General features: G+C 43.2%; 1 protein-coding gene across 9 annotated transcripts in view; it reads right to left on the bottom strand.

Annotated features, from left to right (window-relative positions):
• Positions 1-18,637, bottom strand: part of senp6a (SUMO specific peptidase 6a) — a 159,951-nt gene that overhangs the window by 68,233 nt on the left and 73,081 nt on the right. For 7 of the 9 annotated variants that reach the window (XR_013578665.1, XM_078556772.1, XM_078556770.1 and 4 more), the window contains 2 exons: positions 18,017-18,171; positions 11,900-12,287 (listed from right to left, as the gene is read on the bottom strand). Coding sequence is in view for 8 of the 9 variants with exons in the window: in XM_078556772.1 (XP_078412898.1) it covers positions 11,900-12,287; positions 18,017-18,171 (543 nt within the window). In the remaining variant the exon portion in view is untranslated. The remainder of the gene's footprint in view (positions 1-11,899; positions 12,288-18,016; positions 18,172-18,637) is intronic. The other 2 variants (XM_078556771.1, XM_078556774.1) reach the window with 1 other exon arrangement.

The following is an 18,637-nucleotide window of genomic DNA, read 5'->3' as shown; positions in this document are numbered from 1 at the left end:
TGGCAACTGAATATCTAAGATTACTCGATATTTAGGAAAGACAAAAAGGAAAAAGGAGGTGATGTGGCATTGTTAGTTAAGGATGAAATCCGTGCAATAGTGAGAGGGGTACTGGCTTGGAAAATCTAGATTTAGAATCAGTCTGGGTGGAGCTAAGAAGCAACAAAGGGCAGAAAACATTAGTGGGAGTTGTCTATAGGCCTCCAAACAGTGTGATAAGGTAGGGGGCGGCATCAAACAGGAAATTAGAGTTGCGTCTATCAAGGGTTTTACAGTACTCATGAGTGACTTTAATCTACACATAGACTGGGCAAACCAAATTAGCAATAATACTGCGACGAATGAATTTCAGTGTGTATGAGATGGTTTTCTAGACCAGTATGTCGAGGAACCGACTAGGGAACAGGCTTTCCTAGATTTGGTATTGTGCAATGAGAAGGGTTTAATTAATAATCTTGTTGTGCTGGGTCCTTTAGGAAACAATGACCATAACATGATGAAGAACTCTATTCGGCTGGAAAGTGAAATAGTCCTATCTAAAACTAGGGTCCTAAATCTTAACAAAGGAAACTACGAAGGTATAAGCCGTGAGTTGGCTAAGATAAGATTGGGGAACTTCATTAAAAGACATGATGGTGGATAGACAAAGGCTAATATATAAGGAATGAATGCATGCATTGCAAGTTATATATTCCTTTCTGGTGCAAAAGCACAACAGGAAAAGCGGCCTGACCATGGCTAACAAAAGAAATTAAGAATAGTTTTAGATCCAAAGAGGAGTCATATAAAGTTGTTAGAAAAAGTAGCAAGCCTGAAGATTGGGACAGTTTGGAATTCAGCAAAGGAGGACCAAGAGATGGATTAAGAGGGGAAAAATAGAGTATGAGAGTAAACTTGCAAGGAACATAAAAGCAGACTGTAAAGAGTTCTATAAGTATGCAAAAAGAAAAAGATTAGTGAAGACAAAAGTAGGTCCCTTACAGTCTGAAGCAGGAGAATTTATAATAGAAAACAAGGAAATGGCAGTGTAATTAAACAATTACTTTAGTTCTATCTTCATGGAGGAAAACAAAAATAACTTCCAGGAGGAATTGGAGGAAATTAGTATTACTAAAAAAAAATGATGTTGGAGGAATTAATGGAACTGAAAGCTGGTAAATTCCCATGGCCCGATAATCTACATCCCAGGGTACGAAAGGTGGTGGCCATGGAAATAATGGATGCGTTGGTTGTCATCTTCCAAAATTCTATAGTTTCTGGAACAGTCCCAGCAGATTGGAGGGTGGCAAATGTAACCTGGTTATGAGGGAGGGAGAAAACAATGAAATGCAGACAGGTTAGCCTAACCTTAGTAGTAGGGAAAATGCTAGAGACTATTATAAAGGATGTGATAAAAGAACACTTAGAAAATATCAACGGGATTAGACAAAGTCAACATGGATTTATGAAAGGAAAACCATGTTTGACAAACCTGCTGAAGTTCTTTGAAGACGTATCTAGCAGAATAGATAAGGGAGAACAAGTGGATGTGATGTATTTGGATTTTCAGAAAGCTTTTGATAAAGTCCCACGTAAGGAGTTAGTGTGTAAAATTAAAGCACATGGGATTGGGCATAATATATTGGCATGGATTGAGAATTGGTTAGCAGACAGGAAACAGAGTGTAGAAATAAATGGGTCTTTTTCGGAGTGGCAGGTGGTGACTAGTGGGGTACCACAGGGATGAGTGCTTGGGCCCCAGCTATTCACAATACATATTGGGAACCAAATGTAATATTTCCAAGTTTGCTGACAATACAAAACTTAGTGGGAATGTAAGCGATGAGGAGGGTGTTAAGAGGCTTCAAGGCGATTTAGACAGGTTGGGTAAGTGGACAAATACATGGCAGGTGCAGTATAACATGCATGTAAAGCATGTAAAACAGAACAGCAGAGTGTTATTTAAATGGTGATGGATTGGGAAATGTTGATGTACAAAAGGGACCTGGGTGTCCTTGTACACCAACCACTGAAAGCAAGCATGCAGGTGCAGCTAAGAAGGCAAATGTTATGTTGGCCTTCATTGCAAGAGGACTTGAGTACAGGAGCAAGGATGTCTTATTGTAGTAGTACAGGGCCTTGGTGAGACCACACCTGGAGTAGCATGTGCAGTTCTGGTCTCCTTACCTAAGAAAAGATATACTCTACATCGAGGGAGTGCAACAAAGTTTCAGCAGACTGATTCCTGGGATAGCAAGATTGTCGTGTGAGGAGAGATTGGGCCGACTAGGCCGGTATTCACTAGAGCTTAAAAGAATGAGAGGAGATCTCATTGAAACATATAAAATTCTGAAAGGGATGGACAGGCTGAATGCAGGGATGATATTTCCTCTGGCTGGGGGTGTGGAACACGGGATCACAGTCTCAGGATACGGGATAGGCCATGAGATGAGGAGAAATATTTATGTTCAGAGGGTGGTGAACAGAAGGCTATGGAGGCCAAGTCACTGAATATATTTAAGAAGGAAATAGATAAATTCCTGCATTCTAAAGGTGTCAAGGGGTATGGGGAGAGCACAAGAGTGCAGTGTTGAGATAGAGGGTCAGCCATGATCATATTGAATGGCGGAGCAGGCTCGAATGGCCGAACAGCCTACTCTTGCTCCTATTTTCTATGTTTCTGTGAGGCACAAAACAGACCTCACTGCAGTTTAGATACAGTACCAATATTGATGTATTCAAGAACATCGTATAAAAAGAATCACACCATCTTGCAGGGTAAGCCCATACGTTGGCTTACCCATGAAAATTACAACAGTAATATGCTTTCAGTTTAGCAGGAATCATAATTTCCAGTCACAGCCTCTACAGGTGACTTTCTGCCCTGTTTGCAATGTTGAAGACAAGCCAACTCTGCTGTCCTTCACTTCCAATTATTGAGCATCAGAACAGGCACAGTGTAATGTCCTCCTCCTGTGGTTTAAAATTCTATGGGCAGAATTTTGCCGTCGGCGAGCAGGGGGTGGGGCCCACTCGCCGACATGTAAAATGACGCCTGATGACGTCAGGCAGAACCCCTGGTGTCACCCCTCCCCATTTAAATTTTCAGGAAGATGGGGGCACAGCAAAATCAGCTGTCCACCCGCCGACCTGTCAATGGCCAATTGAGGCTATTGACAGGATCATTTAACTAATTAAAGGACCTGCCCGTCCAACCTTAAGGTTGGCGGGCAGGCCAGGAGCCCCAGTGGCAAATAGAGAAAACATGAATCCTCATCCAGCGGCAGGATGAGGTTTCATGCAGGATTTTAAAAATTGTAATAAAGTTATTCTGTAAATTATGAACATGCCCCAACTCATGTGACATTGTCACATGAGGGGACCTGTAAGGGATTTTTCTTTTCTCAATTTTTAATAGTTTTAAAAGTCAAAGCGATCTCCCTGAGGCTGCACTTAGCCTCAGGGAGATGTGCGTTCTTTCATGCGCATGCGCAAAAGAGCGCGCACTCACTTTTAGGGATTGCCCCCCACCCGCACAGGAAGCGCATAGTGCTTCCTGCCGGATGTCACGCTGGGTGGGCCTTAATTGGCCCACCCACGTAAAACTGCGGTGCGGCCCGCTTCGCAGGCGGGGATTGGCTCCGCGCCCGCTGGAGATTGGGTCGGGCCCGCCCACCCAACAGGCAGAAAATTCTGCCCTATGATTCTACATTGTCAACTGAACCAAGAGCAGGAACGTCAATTTTTTTCAATAATAAATGCTTCTTTTCAAAAGCAGTGACCGGAGCTGCTGTTCCCTATCCTGTCTGAGGGTAGTACTGCCCACTGTTTGACTCGGCCTTCCAGGGACTATAACATCTACCAATTAAGGGCACAATTAAGTTATAAAGTCTTAGAATGCTTGGGTTCAAGTCCCACTCCATTACCTTAGCCCATAATCTAGGCTAACATGCCAGCCAACTACTGACAGAATGCTACAATGTCAGATATTTTAGACCAGATGTTAAACTATGGCCTTGTCTGCCTGTATTCGAACATGCCTGCCTGTTTTCTAACTTGCACCAAGTCCTGCTCACTCATCACCACTAAGTTTGCATACTTACACTGGTTCCCAGTTCACCAACACTTCACATTTAAAATAGTCATTCTTATCTTCCAATTACTCCATGACCGTATCCTCCCGATTTCTTTAAGTTCTTCCAACCCTCGGAAAACTCTGTTTCCATCAAATTCTGGCCTCTCGTGCAACCCCCAACCACTTTGTCCTACTATTTAGTGGTCATGCCTTGAGTTGCCAAAACCCCAAGCTCTGGAATTCCCTCTCTAAGTCACTTTGCGCCTCTCTCCTCCTTTTAAGATGTTCCCTTCCTCCAAAGTTTAGAAGATGAGAACATTCCAACATTATTAACAACACCCTTCCCAAAGGGCAGAGAGACACCAATCACAAGGATGTATGGACCAAGTTGCATTGCACAACATAATGGTCAGAGATGCTTCAACCCCCTTGTCCATGATAAAACCAGTATCCACAGAAACATGAGGGCAGCAAGTCCAAAACGAAGGTTGTGAAACCTTTCCTGAAATAGTACAGCATAGCCTCCAACAACAGAACAAATCCTCACCAGAGCACAACATTCAACAGACCACCTGAACCTCTATAATGCAACTTTCCAGGAAGGAACATCAGACAAAGGAATGATGGCGGCCCAGGTACTAGAACAAAATGAAAACATCATTGCAAGTTTAATTAAGCAAGTAACTAGATAGGATCCATGAACTAGCCTAAAAGGTAACTCAGTTCTGATAAAAGCAAAAAACTGCGGATGCTGGAAATCCAAAACAAAAACAAAAATACCTGGAAAAACTCAGCAGGTCTGGCAGCATCTGCGGAGAGGAACACAGTTAACGTTTTGAGTCCGAATGACCCTTCAACAGAACTAAGTAAAAATAGAAGAGAGGTGAAATATACTCAGTTCTGACATAGGGTCTTAGCCCTAAAATGTTAACTTTGCTTCTCTCTCCACAGATACTGCCAGATCTGAGTATTTCCAGCATTTTCTGTTTTTATAACGGAATCCGAATCTTCAGTATCTCGGTAGGTATGGAGATAAAACAGATCGCTGTTAGTAAGGATGTGAAAGGATATGGATCACAGGCAGATAACAGAGCCAAGGCACAGATCAGCTGTGATTTAATGATGCAACTGGTTCAAGGAGCTGAATAGTTTACTCCAGTTCCCTTGTGCCCTTAACCAGCAATGATCCAACAATAATCCAAAGAGAAAATACCACTGAGAACGGGAAACAACTATAGAAGTCGTGCCTCCCTCTATTCCATCATGTATTCATCATCAGACTTGTAACTGCAAAGTCAGTTCATAAATGGATTAGTTGCTCATTGCACCAAAGACATGTGGACTGGACCATCTCATTGAATGACATTAGAAATCCATGAAACAAGGGCTTGTTCTAAATCGTGCAAGTTGAGACCCAAGAGGGATAAATCAACTTGAATGTAACAAATAACAGAGTTTGTATGCAGGAATTTATATAATTTCCTTTTAGCAGTATCAGTAAGGGGTGCGCGAGGAGACAGGCGACTACGCTGGAGTGAGATGGAGACTGAGTGAGTAGCAAATGAGGTTCACATGGTAAGTCCTTTCCAGGCTTTAACTATAGATTAAGAATCAAGATCTGACATAATACTAACCTTCAAATTAGATAGATCAGCCTGGACGTGGCAGTTATCGGTCAATCACCTGAAAGCAGTTGGTTCAAGTGGTGCTAATTACTAGAGCAAGAAGCTAACCTAGCTCGTGACTCATTAGAGGGACTAAAAAGAAACAGGCTTTTCAAAAAGAGACTGAGTGAGTTCCGAATTAGGTTCATATGGGAATTTGGTGCATGGGGGAAAAGAGGTGTGGCATACATAAGAATTATTCTAAGTTGATTTGAGTAATTAAGTTAACTAAATAACACAAGTAACAATGGCAGGACAGATGTTACATTGCAGTTGTGGAATGAGGGAGCTTCTCAACGCCAAGGCGATCCATGACAAACATATCTGCAGAAAGTGTAAGCAGCTAGAGGAATTCCGGATCAGAATTATTTATCTGGAAGCTGAACTGCAGACACTACGTAACATAAGGGAGGGAGAGAAATCCTGGAAACTTTGTGCCAGAAGACAGTCACGCTTCTTAGAATAGAGTCATCTGTTTTGGTCAGCAGTGAGGGACAGGAGGATGTGGCCATCAGTGAAGCAGGCAAAGGGACTGAGCAGACAGTAGTGGAGAAACCTCAGGCTTTGCAATTGTCAAACAGGTTTGAGATGCTCAAAACCTGTGTGGACGAAAGCGAGTTCTGCAAGGTGGATGAGCAGGCGAGCCATGGCACAGGAAGCCATTCAAGCGGGGGGAGCAAACATGTGGTGGTAGTGAGGGGGATTAACAATGTTCTGTGCAGCAAAGAGCAAGAGCCCAGAAGGCTGCATTGTCTGTTCAGTGGCAGGGTTCGGGACAAATGCTCAGGGCTGGCAAGGAACTAGCAGTTGGAGGGGGAGGATCCAGTCGTCGTGGCTCATGTGGGTACCAACAACATAGGCAGGATAAGGAAAGAGGTCAGTACGAGAAGCTTGGTACCAAATTGAGAAGCAGAGCCTCAAAGGTAATAATCTCTGGATTATTACATGAGCCATGTGCAAATTGGCATAGGGCAAATAAGGTTACAGAGATGAATGCGTGGCTCAAAGGCTGGTGTGGGGGAAGTGGTTCTGGTTTGTGGGGCATTGGCACCGGTACTGAGGAAAGTGGGGGCTGTACCATTAAGACGGTCTACACCTGAACCCGTGCTGGGAGGTGTGTTCTTGCAAATTGTATAACTAGGGAAGTAGAGGGGGCTTTAAACTAAACAAAGGGGAAAAGGGATCAAGCTTGGGTAGCTCTGGCAAATCAAGGGGTAGATTCAAAGCAGGAGACCATACTAGTCATATGGGAAATGAGGGGACAGAGAGGTAAAACCTAAGAAAACACTAACAGTCAAGACAAGATGTTACAAAGATAACAAAAAGGCAAAACTAAGCTCTGTATCTGAATGTGTGCAGCAATTCAGCATAAAGGAAATGAATTGAGAGTGCATGTTGAAATAAATAAATATGATCTGATAGATATTGCATAGATATGGCTACAGGATGACAAGGATTGGGTCCTGATTATTGAGGGGTTTATGATATTCAAGAAGAATAGGAAGCTAGGTGAAGGGTTAGCACTGTTTAATCAAGGATGGCATTGGTGCAATAGTTAGAGATAACCTTGGTTCAGGAGATCAGGATGTAGAATCGGATTAGGTGGAGATGAGGAATAGTAGGGGAAAGAAATCACTAGTAGGAATGGTCTACAGACCCCCTAACAGTAACCACAATGTAGCACAAAGTATACAAGAAGAAATATAGGGTGCTTGTGATAAAGGGACAGCAATAATCATGGGTGATTTTATTCTACATATAAACTGGAAAAGTCAGATTTGCAGTAGTAACCTGGTTCTAGTTCACAGAATGCTTTTGAGATAGTTTCTTAGTTGACAGTTAACTGCCAAGCATTGTTTGAAATTTAAACCAGGCAGCTTGACCTTGATTGGTCAAGGCATTGCCCTGAGGAATGAGTCAGCGAATGGCTGTCACTTACTTTGTTTCGCTGGAACAGCCACAATTTATGTACATGTTCTTTCTGTCTGCAAAGGACAGAGCAGTTAACTGTCAGTCACCATCAGTAGTGCATTCTCCATGGCAATGCCACTTGCCAACCAATCAGCACTCTCCTCACATACAATATAAATTGTTGTTTTCCCCCTTATATTGGTATTCTTGCGAATGTCCTGATGAGTGCAAGACATAAAGCTTATACATGTCTCTTTTTCAGCAAGATTCAAATTCGCTAGATTCTGGAAAGGTTCCATCAGACTGGAAAGTAGCAAATATAAGCCCTCTATTTAAGAGGGGGAGGCATAAAACAGGAAACTGGGAGCCAGTTAGATTGACATCTGTTGTGGGGAAGGTGTTAGAATCGATCATTAAGGAGGATATAGCTGGGCACTTAGAAGAACTCAAGGTGATCGGGAAGAGTCAGCATGGTTTTGTGAAAGGGAAATCATGTTTAACCAATTTATTGGAGTTCTTTGAAGGAGTAACATTCGCTGTAGGTAAAGGGGAGCCTGTAGATATGCTGTACCTGGATTTCCAGAAGGCATTTGATAAGGTGCCACATCAAGGTTTATTGCAGAAAATTAAAGCTCATGGTGTCGGGGATAACATATCAGCACGGATAGATGATCAGCTGGCTGGCAGAAAACAGAGTATGCATAATTGGGTCTTTTTCTGATTGGCAGGATGTGACGAGTGGAATCCCGCAGGGGTCTGTGTTGGAACCTCAACTTTTTACAATTTATATCAATGATTTAGATGAGGGGCGTGAAGGCATGCTGGCTAAATTTGCAGATGACACAAAGATAGGTCATGAAGAGGACATAAGGAGGTTGGAGACAGATATAGATAGGTTGAGTGAGTGGGCAAAAATCTGGCAGATGGAGTATGTGGGAAGATGTGAAATTGTTGACCTTGGCAGGAAGAATAAAAAAGCAAATTATTACTTAAATGTAGAACAGCTGCAGAATTCTGAGGTGCAGAGGGATCTAGGTGTTCTACTGCCTACTAATACGAAAAGTTAGTACACAGGTACAGCAAGTAATTAACGTGGCTAATGAAATGTTATCCTTTATTACGAGAGGAATTGAACACAAAAGTAAGGATGTTATGCTTCAGTGATACAGGGCATTGGTGAGACCACGCCTCAAATACTGCATGCAGTTTTCGCCTCTTTATTTAAGGAAGGATGTAAATGTGTTGGAAGGAACTTTACTAGATTGATACTTGGAATGAGCAGGTTGCCTTATGAGTAAAGCTAAGACAGGCTGGGCTTGTTTCCACTGGAGTTTGGAAGAGTGTGGGTGACTTGATTGAAGTACATAAGATCCTGAATGGCCTTGACAAGGTGGACGTGGAAAGGATGTTTCCTCTTGTAGGTGAGACCACCGGGGGCACTGTTTTAAAATTAGGGGTTGCCCTTTTAGGACAGAGATGAGGAGAATTTTTTCCTTTCAGAGGGTTGTGCGACTTTGGAACTCTCTGCCTCCGAAGGCAGTGGAGGCATAGGTAGATAGAACCTTGTTAAGCAAGGAAATCAAAAGTTATCAGGGGTAGGTGGGAATGTGGAATTCAAAACACAAACAGATCAGCCATGATCTTATTGAATGGTGGGGCAGGCTCGCAGAGCCGAATGGCCTACTTCTGCTCCTATTTCATATGTTCGTATAAATACGGATATAGGTAATGTCTTGATAAAACAGGTAAATATCTTGATTTCTCACACTTCTGTCCTTGCCCCTTCCCCATGACTGTCACGCACCTAACTGCCTCAGGAGATCTTTTCTTCCACAGCCTCCAACCTTGTAGTCCCCCAACCCTGTATAGTCTGCTTCTAACTCCTTCCAAAAATTCACAAACAGGACTGCCCTGGTAGATCTATGGCTTCAGCCTGTTCCCACTGAACTTATTTATTCCTATTTTGACTTTTTGTTCTTTTCTCCATTCTCTTCCCACCTACATTTGTAATTCTTCTGACGTTCCATGTCATTTCAATAATTTCCAGTTTCCTGCCCTAACCGCCTCCTCTTCAATATGGACATCCAATCCCTCTATACCTCCATCCCTCACCAGGACAGGCTAAGGGCGCTCTACTTCTTCCTTGGCAGAGACCCCAACAGTACCCATACACCACCACCCTCCTCCGCCTGGCTGAACTTGTTCCCTCATTGAACAATTTCTTCTTTAACTTGTTTCACTTCCTCCAAATAAAAGGTGTTGCTATGGGTACCTATATGAGCTCTAGTTATGTCTGTCTTTTTACGGGGTATGTGGAACATGCCTTGTTCCAGTCCTACTCAGGCCTCCTCCCAAAACTCTTTTCTCCTGTACATCGATGACTGTATTGGTGCTGCTTCATGCTCTTGACTGGAACTGGAAAAATTCATCAATTTTTCTTCCAAGTTTTAACCTTCTCTCAACTTCACAGGGACCACCTCCAACATGTCCCTTTCCTTTTTTGACTTCTCTATTGCCATTTCTTGGGACAGACTGTCCACTTATATTCATTACAAGCCCACCGACTCCCACAGCTACCTCAGCTACACCTCCTCACACACTACTTCCTGTAAGGGCTCCATTTCATTCTCCAGGATTCTCCATTTCCGTCGCACCGCACCTGTTCTGATGCTACCTTCCATAACGGCACCTCTGACAGGTCTTCCTTTTTCTTCAATCGAGGATCCCCCCCAACTGTGGTTGACAGGGTCTTCAACTGTATCAGGCTCATTTCCTGCACTTCTGCCCTCACTCCTTCCCCTCCCTCCCAGAACCATGATAGGGTTCTCCTTGTCCTCACTTTCCACCCCACCAGCCTCCTTATTCAAAGGATTACCTTCCATCGTTTCCGCCAACTCCAGCACGATGTCACCAAACACATCTTCCCTTCCCCTCCCTGGTCAGCATGCGGACGGAGGCACTCCCTCTGCAACACTCTCGTCCACTCCTCTATCATACCGAACGCCTCATCCCCTTCCTATGAAATCGCAGGAGATTTAACACCTGCCCTTTTACCTCCTCCCTAAGACCCCAAACAGGGTAAAGCAGCAATTTACTTGTACTTTTAATTTAGTACTGTATTCCCTGCTCACAAAGCGGTCTCCTCTACACTGGGGATTTCAAACACCATCTGGGTGACCGCTTTGCGGAACACTTTCACTCAGTCCGCAAGCATGGCCCTCATCTCCAGTCGCTTGTCATTTCAATTCTCCATCTTGCTCTCAGGCTCACATTTCTGTCCTTGGCCTGCTACAATGTTCCACTGAAGCCCAATGCAAGCTGGAGGAACAGCACCTCATCGTCTGATAAGGCACTTTACAGCCTTCTGGAGTCAACATTAAGTTCAACAACTTTAGACCATGAACTCTGTCCTCCATTTTGAATTATTTCCCCCAAATGCCAGTCTGTAATTCTGATGTTTCAGACAGTGCTGACCTTTATTCTGCTTTTAACATCTACTCTGGACCAATGGTTTGTGTCTTTAATACTATCATTAGCACTCCCTTTGCTTTGTGTTCCATGACATCTTTGTCATTTAATCTCCCCTGCCCTCCCCTTTTGCTCCACTTGTCCCTCAACAGTATAAAACCCATCACGTTGCTATCTCTCTTCAGTTCCAAAGAAGAGTCAGATTGGACTTGAAACATTAACTCTGTTTTTCTCTCTCTGCCAGATTCCGCCAGACCTGCTGGGTTTTTCCACCAGTTTCTGTTTTAACTAAGAGATATAGTTGAGAAGATGAGGACTTCCTTTTTTAAAAAAAACAATGGATATTGTCACCACTATGTCAGCCAATGATATGGGGGTGGACACAGTTAGGGTTTTCATTTACTCAATCTACAGTAAAGGGAGTTTACTTACTCAGCAAATATAGAGTCTCCAAAGTACAACAGGACTGATCCGTCAGCAAAACGGAATTAATCGGAGGATAGTCACATATTACAAATTGTGTGTAAAATCAATCCCAGTCATTTACAGCAGTGCAGTCTTCAGGCATGGTTGACAGGGAGATTACCCAACCATCTTCATTGTGTCACTATATGCAACCATTTTCAAAATGTCATTTGCTTATATTTTTGGTTTTACCGTCGACCAAATTTAATGGTGGTCGACACCAACATTCTTGCCATTCTGTATTGCCATGTAAAGTGCCACACTATGCACCACGTCTGGAACACTCCTTTACATTTCTGCTGTGGATAACAGAGCCACTGAAAATGTCCATACTTACTGGGGTCATTTATTGCAGGCTTCCTGGAGTCCATCCGTCCAGCTCCATATACAACAGTACGTCCCATGAAGCCTATGCTGCCATTAGTTTGTAAAAGGTTGCTCCTGGCAGAATACAGTTTAGTAGTGGGTACTGTAGTCAATATAATATCAAGAGAAGGCTTGTTGTAAAATGTCTTGGCATTGACACCCATGCTGCCCTCAGCTTGCGTTGCATGAATAGATGGACGTGGTTGAGGTGTCCCAACATATGCGGAATCTGAAACTTGTTTGGGTCGTCTTATTGCATCCTTGGGTATTGGCTTTCTACAATTTTCACATTTTGTATGGTCTTCGCTTTTTCTGCCACAATTTTTACATATACTGAAGAATTCATCGAGTGTCTGCCCCTGAAATTTGGAAAACAAGACTAAAATATTTTTACAAAAATCCTAATATTTGTACTGTAGAAACATCTCGCACTCCTCTCTCCCTCACAGTCCTAAATCTGGAATTTACCAAGGTAACAGACAAAAGCCAGACCGAAGATGTGAAAAACGTTCTTTAAATGCAAAGTCTTTGAGTATTTAACAAAAACAGAAAATTCTGGTAACACTCAGCAGGTCAGGCAGCACCTGTGGTGAAAGAAACTTTTTTTTGAAAAATAAATAGTTCATGTTTACAATTTATAAACAAGTACTATTTAGAATAGGGGAGGCAGGGGAGAGGAGGAAAGGACAAAGGGCAATGTGTGTGTTAGGTTGGAGGGTCAAAGTGGCTAAATGACAAAAATAATGATGGTGCTAAGCAAAAAAGGGAATGGAAATGGAACAAGGACATAAAGAATGGGATCAAAGAAGGTGTAAAATGCAAAAGCATTACCAGCATCACCTACTCGTATTGACTTGTACTTTTTCCTGGTTCTGTACAAGGTTATAAACCTTTAAATCACCAACTTCTTCCAGTTCTGATAAGTCATTGACCTCTGTTTCAGATGCTGCCTGACCTACTAAATGTTTCCAGCAATTTCTGTAATATTTCAGGTTTCCAGCATTCATGGAATCTTGCTTTGGTTTTTTTGGTGAGGTTTGAAAGGTATTAAAAGATCTTATTGCATTGAAAACAATTACACAATGATGGTAAAAAGGAAAAAAACTACACATACCGGAAATCAAATTGTATCAAAAAATGCTGGAAATGTTCCGATCAATCAGCATCTGAAGGAGAAGAGAGAAGCCAATGTCTCAGAAAGATGGTTTGAGTGCTTGTTTTTTTTCTTTCATGGGATGAGGGCATCGCTGGCTAGGCCAGCATTTATACTGCCCATCCTCAATTGCCCTCGAAAAGGTGGTGGTGAGCCGCCTTCTTGAACCACTGCAGTCCACGTGGTGTAGGTACATCCACAGTGCTGTTAGGAGGGAGTTCCAGGATTTTGACCCAGAGACAGTGAAGGAACGGTGATATATTTCCAAATCTATCGTGGTGCGTGGCTTGGAGGGGAATTTGCAGGTGGTGGTGTTTGACTGCATCTGCTGCCCTTGTCCTTCTGGGTGGTAGAGGTCGCGAGTTTGGAAGGTGTTGAAGGAGCCTTGGTGAGCTGTTGCAGTGCATCTGGCTGGTAGACAGCCGCCACTGCGCAACAGTGGTGGAAGGAGTGAATGCTCAAGATGTTGGCTGGGGTGCCAAACAAGCAGGCTGCTTAGGCCTGCATGGCTTTGAGTTTCTTGAGTGTTACTGGAGCTGCACTCACCTGGGCAAGTGGAGAGTATTCCATCAGACTCTTGACTTGTACCTTGTAGATGGTGGACAGGCGTTGGGGAGTCAGGAGGTGAATTACTTGCTGCAGGATTCTGAGCTTCTGACCTGCTCTTGTAGCCACAGTATTTATATGGCTGGTCCAGTTTAGTTTCTGGTCAATGGTAATCCCTAGGATGTTGATAGTGGGGGATTCAGTGGTGGTAATGCCATTGAATGTCAAGGACATATGGTTGGATTCTATCTTATTGGAGGTGGTCATTGCCTGGTACTTGCATGGCACAAATGTTACTTGCGACTTATCAGCCCAAGCCTGGATATTATCCAGGTATTGCTGCAAATGGGTACAGACTGTTTCAGTATCTGAGGAATTGTGTATGTTGCTGAACATAAGCATCCCCACTTCTGATCTTACGATGGAGGGAAGGTCATTGATGAAGCAGTTAAGATGGTTGGGCCTAGGGCACTACCCTGACGAACTCCTGCAGTGATGTCCTGGGACTAAGATCATTGACCTCCAACTACCACAACCATCTTCCTTTGTGATAGGTATGGCTCCAATCAGTGGAGAGTTTTCCCCCTCATTCCCATTGAATCCAGTTTTGCTAGGGCTCCTTGATACCATACTTCATCAAATGCTGCCTCAATGGCCAGGGCAGTCACTCTTACCTCACCTCTTGAGTTCAGCTCTTTTGTCCATGTTTGGACTAAGGCTATAATGAGGACAGGAGCTGAGTGGCCCCAGCGGAACCCAAACTGAGTGTCAATTAGCAGGTTGTTTCTGACTAAGTGCTGCTTAAAAGCACTGTTTATGACTCCTTCCATAGTTTTGTTGATGATTGAAAGTAGGCTGATGGAGCAGTAATTGGACGATTTGATTTTGGCCTGCATTTTGTAGACAGGGCATATCTGGGCAGTTTTCCACATTGCCGGGTAGATGCCAACGTTGTAACTGTACTGGAACAGCTTGGCTAGGGGCACGGCTAATTCTGGAGCACAGGTCTCCAATACTATTGCTGGGATGTTGTCAGGTTCCTTTGCGGTATCCGGTGCCTACAGCCGTTTCTTGATATCACATGGAGTGAATCAAACTGGCTGGAAACTGGCATCTGTGCTGGAGATCTTGGGAGGTGGCCAAAATGGATCATCCACTTGGCACTTCTGGCTGAACGTTGTTGCAAATGCTTCAGCCTTGTCTTTTGCACTGATGTGATGGTCTCCCCCATCATTGAGGATGGGGATATTTGTGAAGCCTTCTCCTCCAATGAGTTATTTAATTATCCAGTACCATTCATGACTGGATGGGGCAGGACTGCAGAGCTGAGGTCTGATCCATTGCTTATGCAGGATCGCTAGCTCTATCTATCGAATGTTGCTTTCACTGTTTGGCATGCAAGTAATCTTGTGTTGAGGCTTCACCAGGTTGGCACCTCATTTTTCAGTATGCTTGGTGCAGCTCCTGGCATGCCCTCCTGCATTCTTCATTGAACCAGGGTTGATTCCCTAGTTTGATGGTAATGCTAAGTGGGGGACATGCAGGGCCATGAAATTACAGATTGTGGTTGCTGCTGCTGATGGCCCGTAGTCACGGATGCCCAGTTTTGAGTTACTAGATCTGTTCGAAACCTATCCCATTTAGCCTTGTGGTAGTGGAGGGTTTCCGCAATGCGAAGGCGGACTTGGTCTCCACAAAGACTGTGCGGCGGTCACTCCTACCTATACTGTCATGGACAGATGCATCTGCGACAGATAAATTGGTGAAGAGGGCAAGTCGGTTTTGCCCACTTTTTGGCTCCCTCATTACTTGCCTCAGGCCCAGTTTAGTAGCTATTTTCTTCAAGACCAGGCCAGCTCAGTTAGGTGTGGTGCTACTGAGCCACTCTTGGTGATGGACATTGAAGTCCCCGCCCAGAGTACATTCTGTGTCCTTGCCACCCTCAGTGCTTCCTCCAAATGGTGTTCAACATGGAGGAGCACTGATTCATCGGCTGAGGGGGGACAGTAGGTGGTAATCAGCAGGAGGTTTCCTTGCCCATGCTTGACCTGATGCCGTGAGACTACATGCAGTCCAGAGTCGATATTGACAACTCAGGGCAACTCCCTCCGGACTATATACCACTGTGCTGCCACCTCCTGCCTGGAATTCCACCCAGGAATGGTGATGTCTAGGATATGGTCTGTTAAGCTATGATTCAGTGAGTACGACCATGTCAGGCTGTTACTTGACTCATCTGTGAGGCAGCTCTCCTAATTTTGGCACAAACCCCCAGATGTTACTTAGGAGGACTTTGCAGGGTCGACAGGACTGCCATTTTCATTTCTGGTGCCTAGATCGATGCCGGGTATTCCATCTAGTTTCTTTCCTTTTGTGAATTTTGTAGTGTTTGATACAACTGTGTGGCTTGCTAGACCATTTCAGAGTCAACCACATTGCAGTATATCTGGAGTCACATGTAGGCCAGACTAGGTAGGGAAGGCAGATTTCCTTCCCTAAAGAATATTAGTGAACCAGATGGGTTTTTACAACAATCAACGGTTTCGTGGTCCACTATTATCGAGAATAGCTTTTTAAAAAAATTCTAGATTTATTAACTAAATGCAAATTCCACCAGCTGCTATGGTGGGATTTGAATCGTGCCTCCAGAGCATTAGCCTGGGCCTCTGAATTGTTAGTCTGGTGACATTACCACTACACCACCAACTCTCCTTGTTTGACTTGAAATGCCAGTTTAACAGATTTACTATTTACTGATAAACAGCTTCCAGCCAAACATGAACCTGTGTTCCTCTTTTAAGATGTTGATGGGCCTGCCATGTTTCCACCATTTTCTGCTTTAACTTATGGCTATAATTACACACATTGAGTCTCATATTTTTGTCTTTTGTTCATTCCAAAGCATTTTTATAAAACTGCCTACCAGTGATCTGACAAAATTTACTCAGTTCAAATATCAATACACAATGTAACTAAGCTCGATGATATCACATACTCATTGCTTGCATAGCAAAGGGAACATGGTGCAAGGTCTAGAGAATAATTTTCTGCCCAGGTGCCAGGCAATTTCAGGTCCAGTTTTGTAATTTTAAAAAATCAGTACCAGCATTCTGAATGAAAGTCTACCACTGAGCATGTGTGTCTACATGGTTAAACACATATAATATTAAAAAGGCAACCGCATAATTTGAAAATTTATACAGAAATATACACACACCATACAGTAGGCTTTCTTGACATTTGCCTTGCAGAAATAATCAACAAGAACACATGCTCACTGAGCGGTTTTTAAAACTGCTTAGAAAACTATTCAAGGCACAGAGCCAATCAAAGATACGAAATCAGTTTATTTTTTGAAATCGAATCACTACCAAGATCAAGAAGAATGCTCATTTACTTTGTACCACGAGATCACGTTGCATGCAGGGCACTGTAGGGTGGAGAGAGGATAAGACATTGCGAGTGTACATGAAGCTTATGGGGACAGGGTTCAAAGAGGAGGGAGAACAGGGGCTGTGATTTGTATCCAGGGCCAAAAAGGATTGGATGCAAGCTGGCAAAACCTGTATTGATGTTATCTGGGAATTGGAATGCAAGCTGGCAAAACAGGTATTGATGTAATTTGGGAATTGGAATCCCTGAGCAACTTCAGTCGAGATGGTCCTGGGGAGAAAACTAATGTTTTCTCTTAGCTACAGATTTTAATACTGCTGTTCCAAATCACATGGTTAGAGGCACTAATTGCAACTATAACCTAATTGATCACTTCACTTTAGGAGTGGGGAATGAGCATCAAAGTAGAGTTGAAGCCCACGATCAGTTATGATATTGAGTGGCAGAGCAGGTTCAATGGGCCGTATGGTCTACTCCTGCTCCTATTTCTTATGTTCTTGTAGTACTGGCAGACAGTTGAGTCTCACCTGCTTTGAATATTTCAACCAGACTTGCACCCCAATTCCCATCAACTTGAACTACTACCTGCACCAATTGGAAAGCTTGCTTTTTTAATAAAACAGGTAACCTCTGCAAATGACCTCACACAGTGCATACTTGTGAATACTCTCTGCATGATTAATACTTCCTCATGTAGTGCAGAGTGTTTTTTAAAATTGATATTCTGTAGAGGTACCGCTAACAGAGACAACTGGCAGCACACATCAGAATACGGAACCCAGATTAACATAGCCCAAAATAAACAGATTAATTATATCAACTGCCACTAATTTATCCCCAAAATTATTTGGCAGTTGCTGAAATATCCCAACTGCATCAAAAAAAAAATCAACCCTGTCCTTCCCATTAGCAATAAACTTCAGTGCATTCTCTTTCATTTATAGCTGTAGCACCATCAATCTCTACATATCCGGAAATAAAATCTCTAGTGCCTACCTCAGTATGTGTCGGACTTTGTGGAGCAGAAGCTTCAAGGGTTGTTGATTCCTGCAATGCTGGTGTTAATCCTTCTCTTAGTCGTTTCGTCAAAACACGTCTTTTGATATTTGGTATGGAATACATCTGTTCTTCTAATTCTGGAGAGTCTACATCTAACAAAAAAGCAAAGATCTCTCTCTGTAAAGAGCTTATGAAATTGGCAATACGCTTAATACAAAAAGATCATTAAATTTGTAGTATGCCTGCAAAAATAAATTATTTAAGATGCATACCTGCAATATCAGTTTTGAGAACATAACTCTGAATCACAGCACCAAACAATCTGATCTGCAGTGAGTGTCATAGCACATTTGCACTCAACACTACTTGAACCTGGAGCAGATCAGCCAGTCCAGGCCTGAAAGGTCACAGACCTGAAACATTAACTGTTTTTCTCTCCACAGATGCTGCCTGTCCTGCTGAGTATTTCCAGCATTTTTGTTTTTTTTATTTTAGCCACTCCACAGATAGTGTTCGCCTGTTTAATGTCATGTAACTAGTCTCATCCATCTACCTACTGACCTTTAACTGAATGTAGCTGTGCGGTGACCACAGAAATGATAAGACCATCAAGGTAGA

This window comes from Cetorhinus maximus, chromosome 14, assembly GCF_964194155.1.
Source record: "Cetorhinus maximus chromosome 14, sCetMax3.hap1.1, whole genome shotgun sequence".
Classification (NCBI taxonomy): Eukaryota; Metazoa; Chordata; class Chondrichthyes; order Lamniformes; family Cetorhinidae; genus Cetorhinus; species Cetorhinus maximus.
The sequence above is the reverse complement of the archived record's forward strand: the minus strand, read 5'-3'. Positions and strand labels throughout refer to the sequence as shown.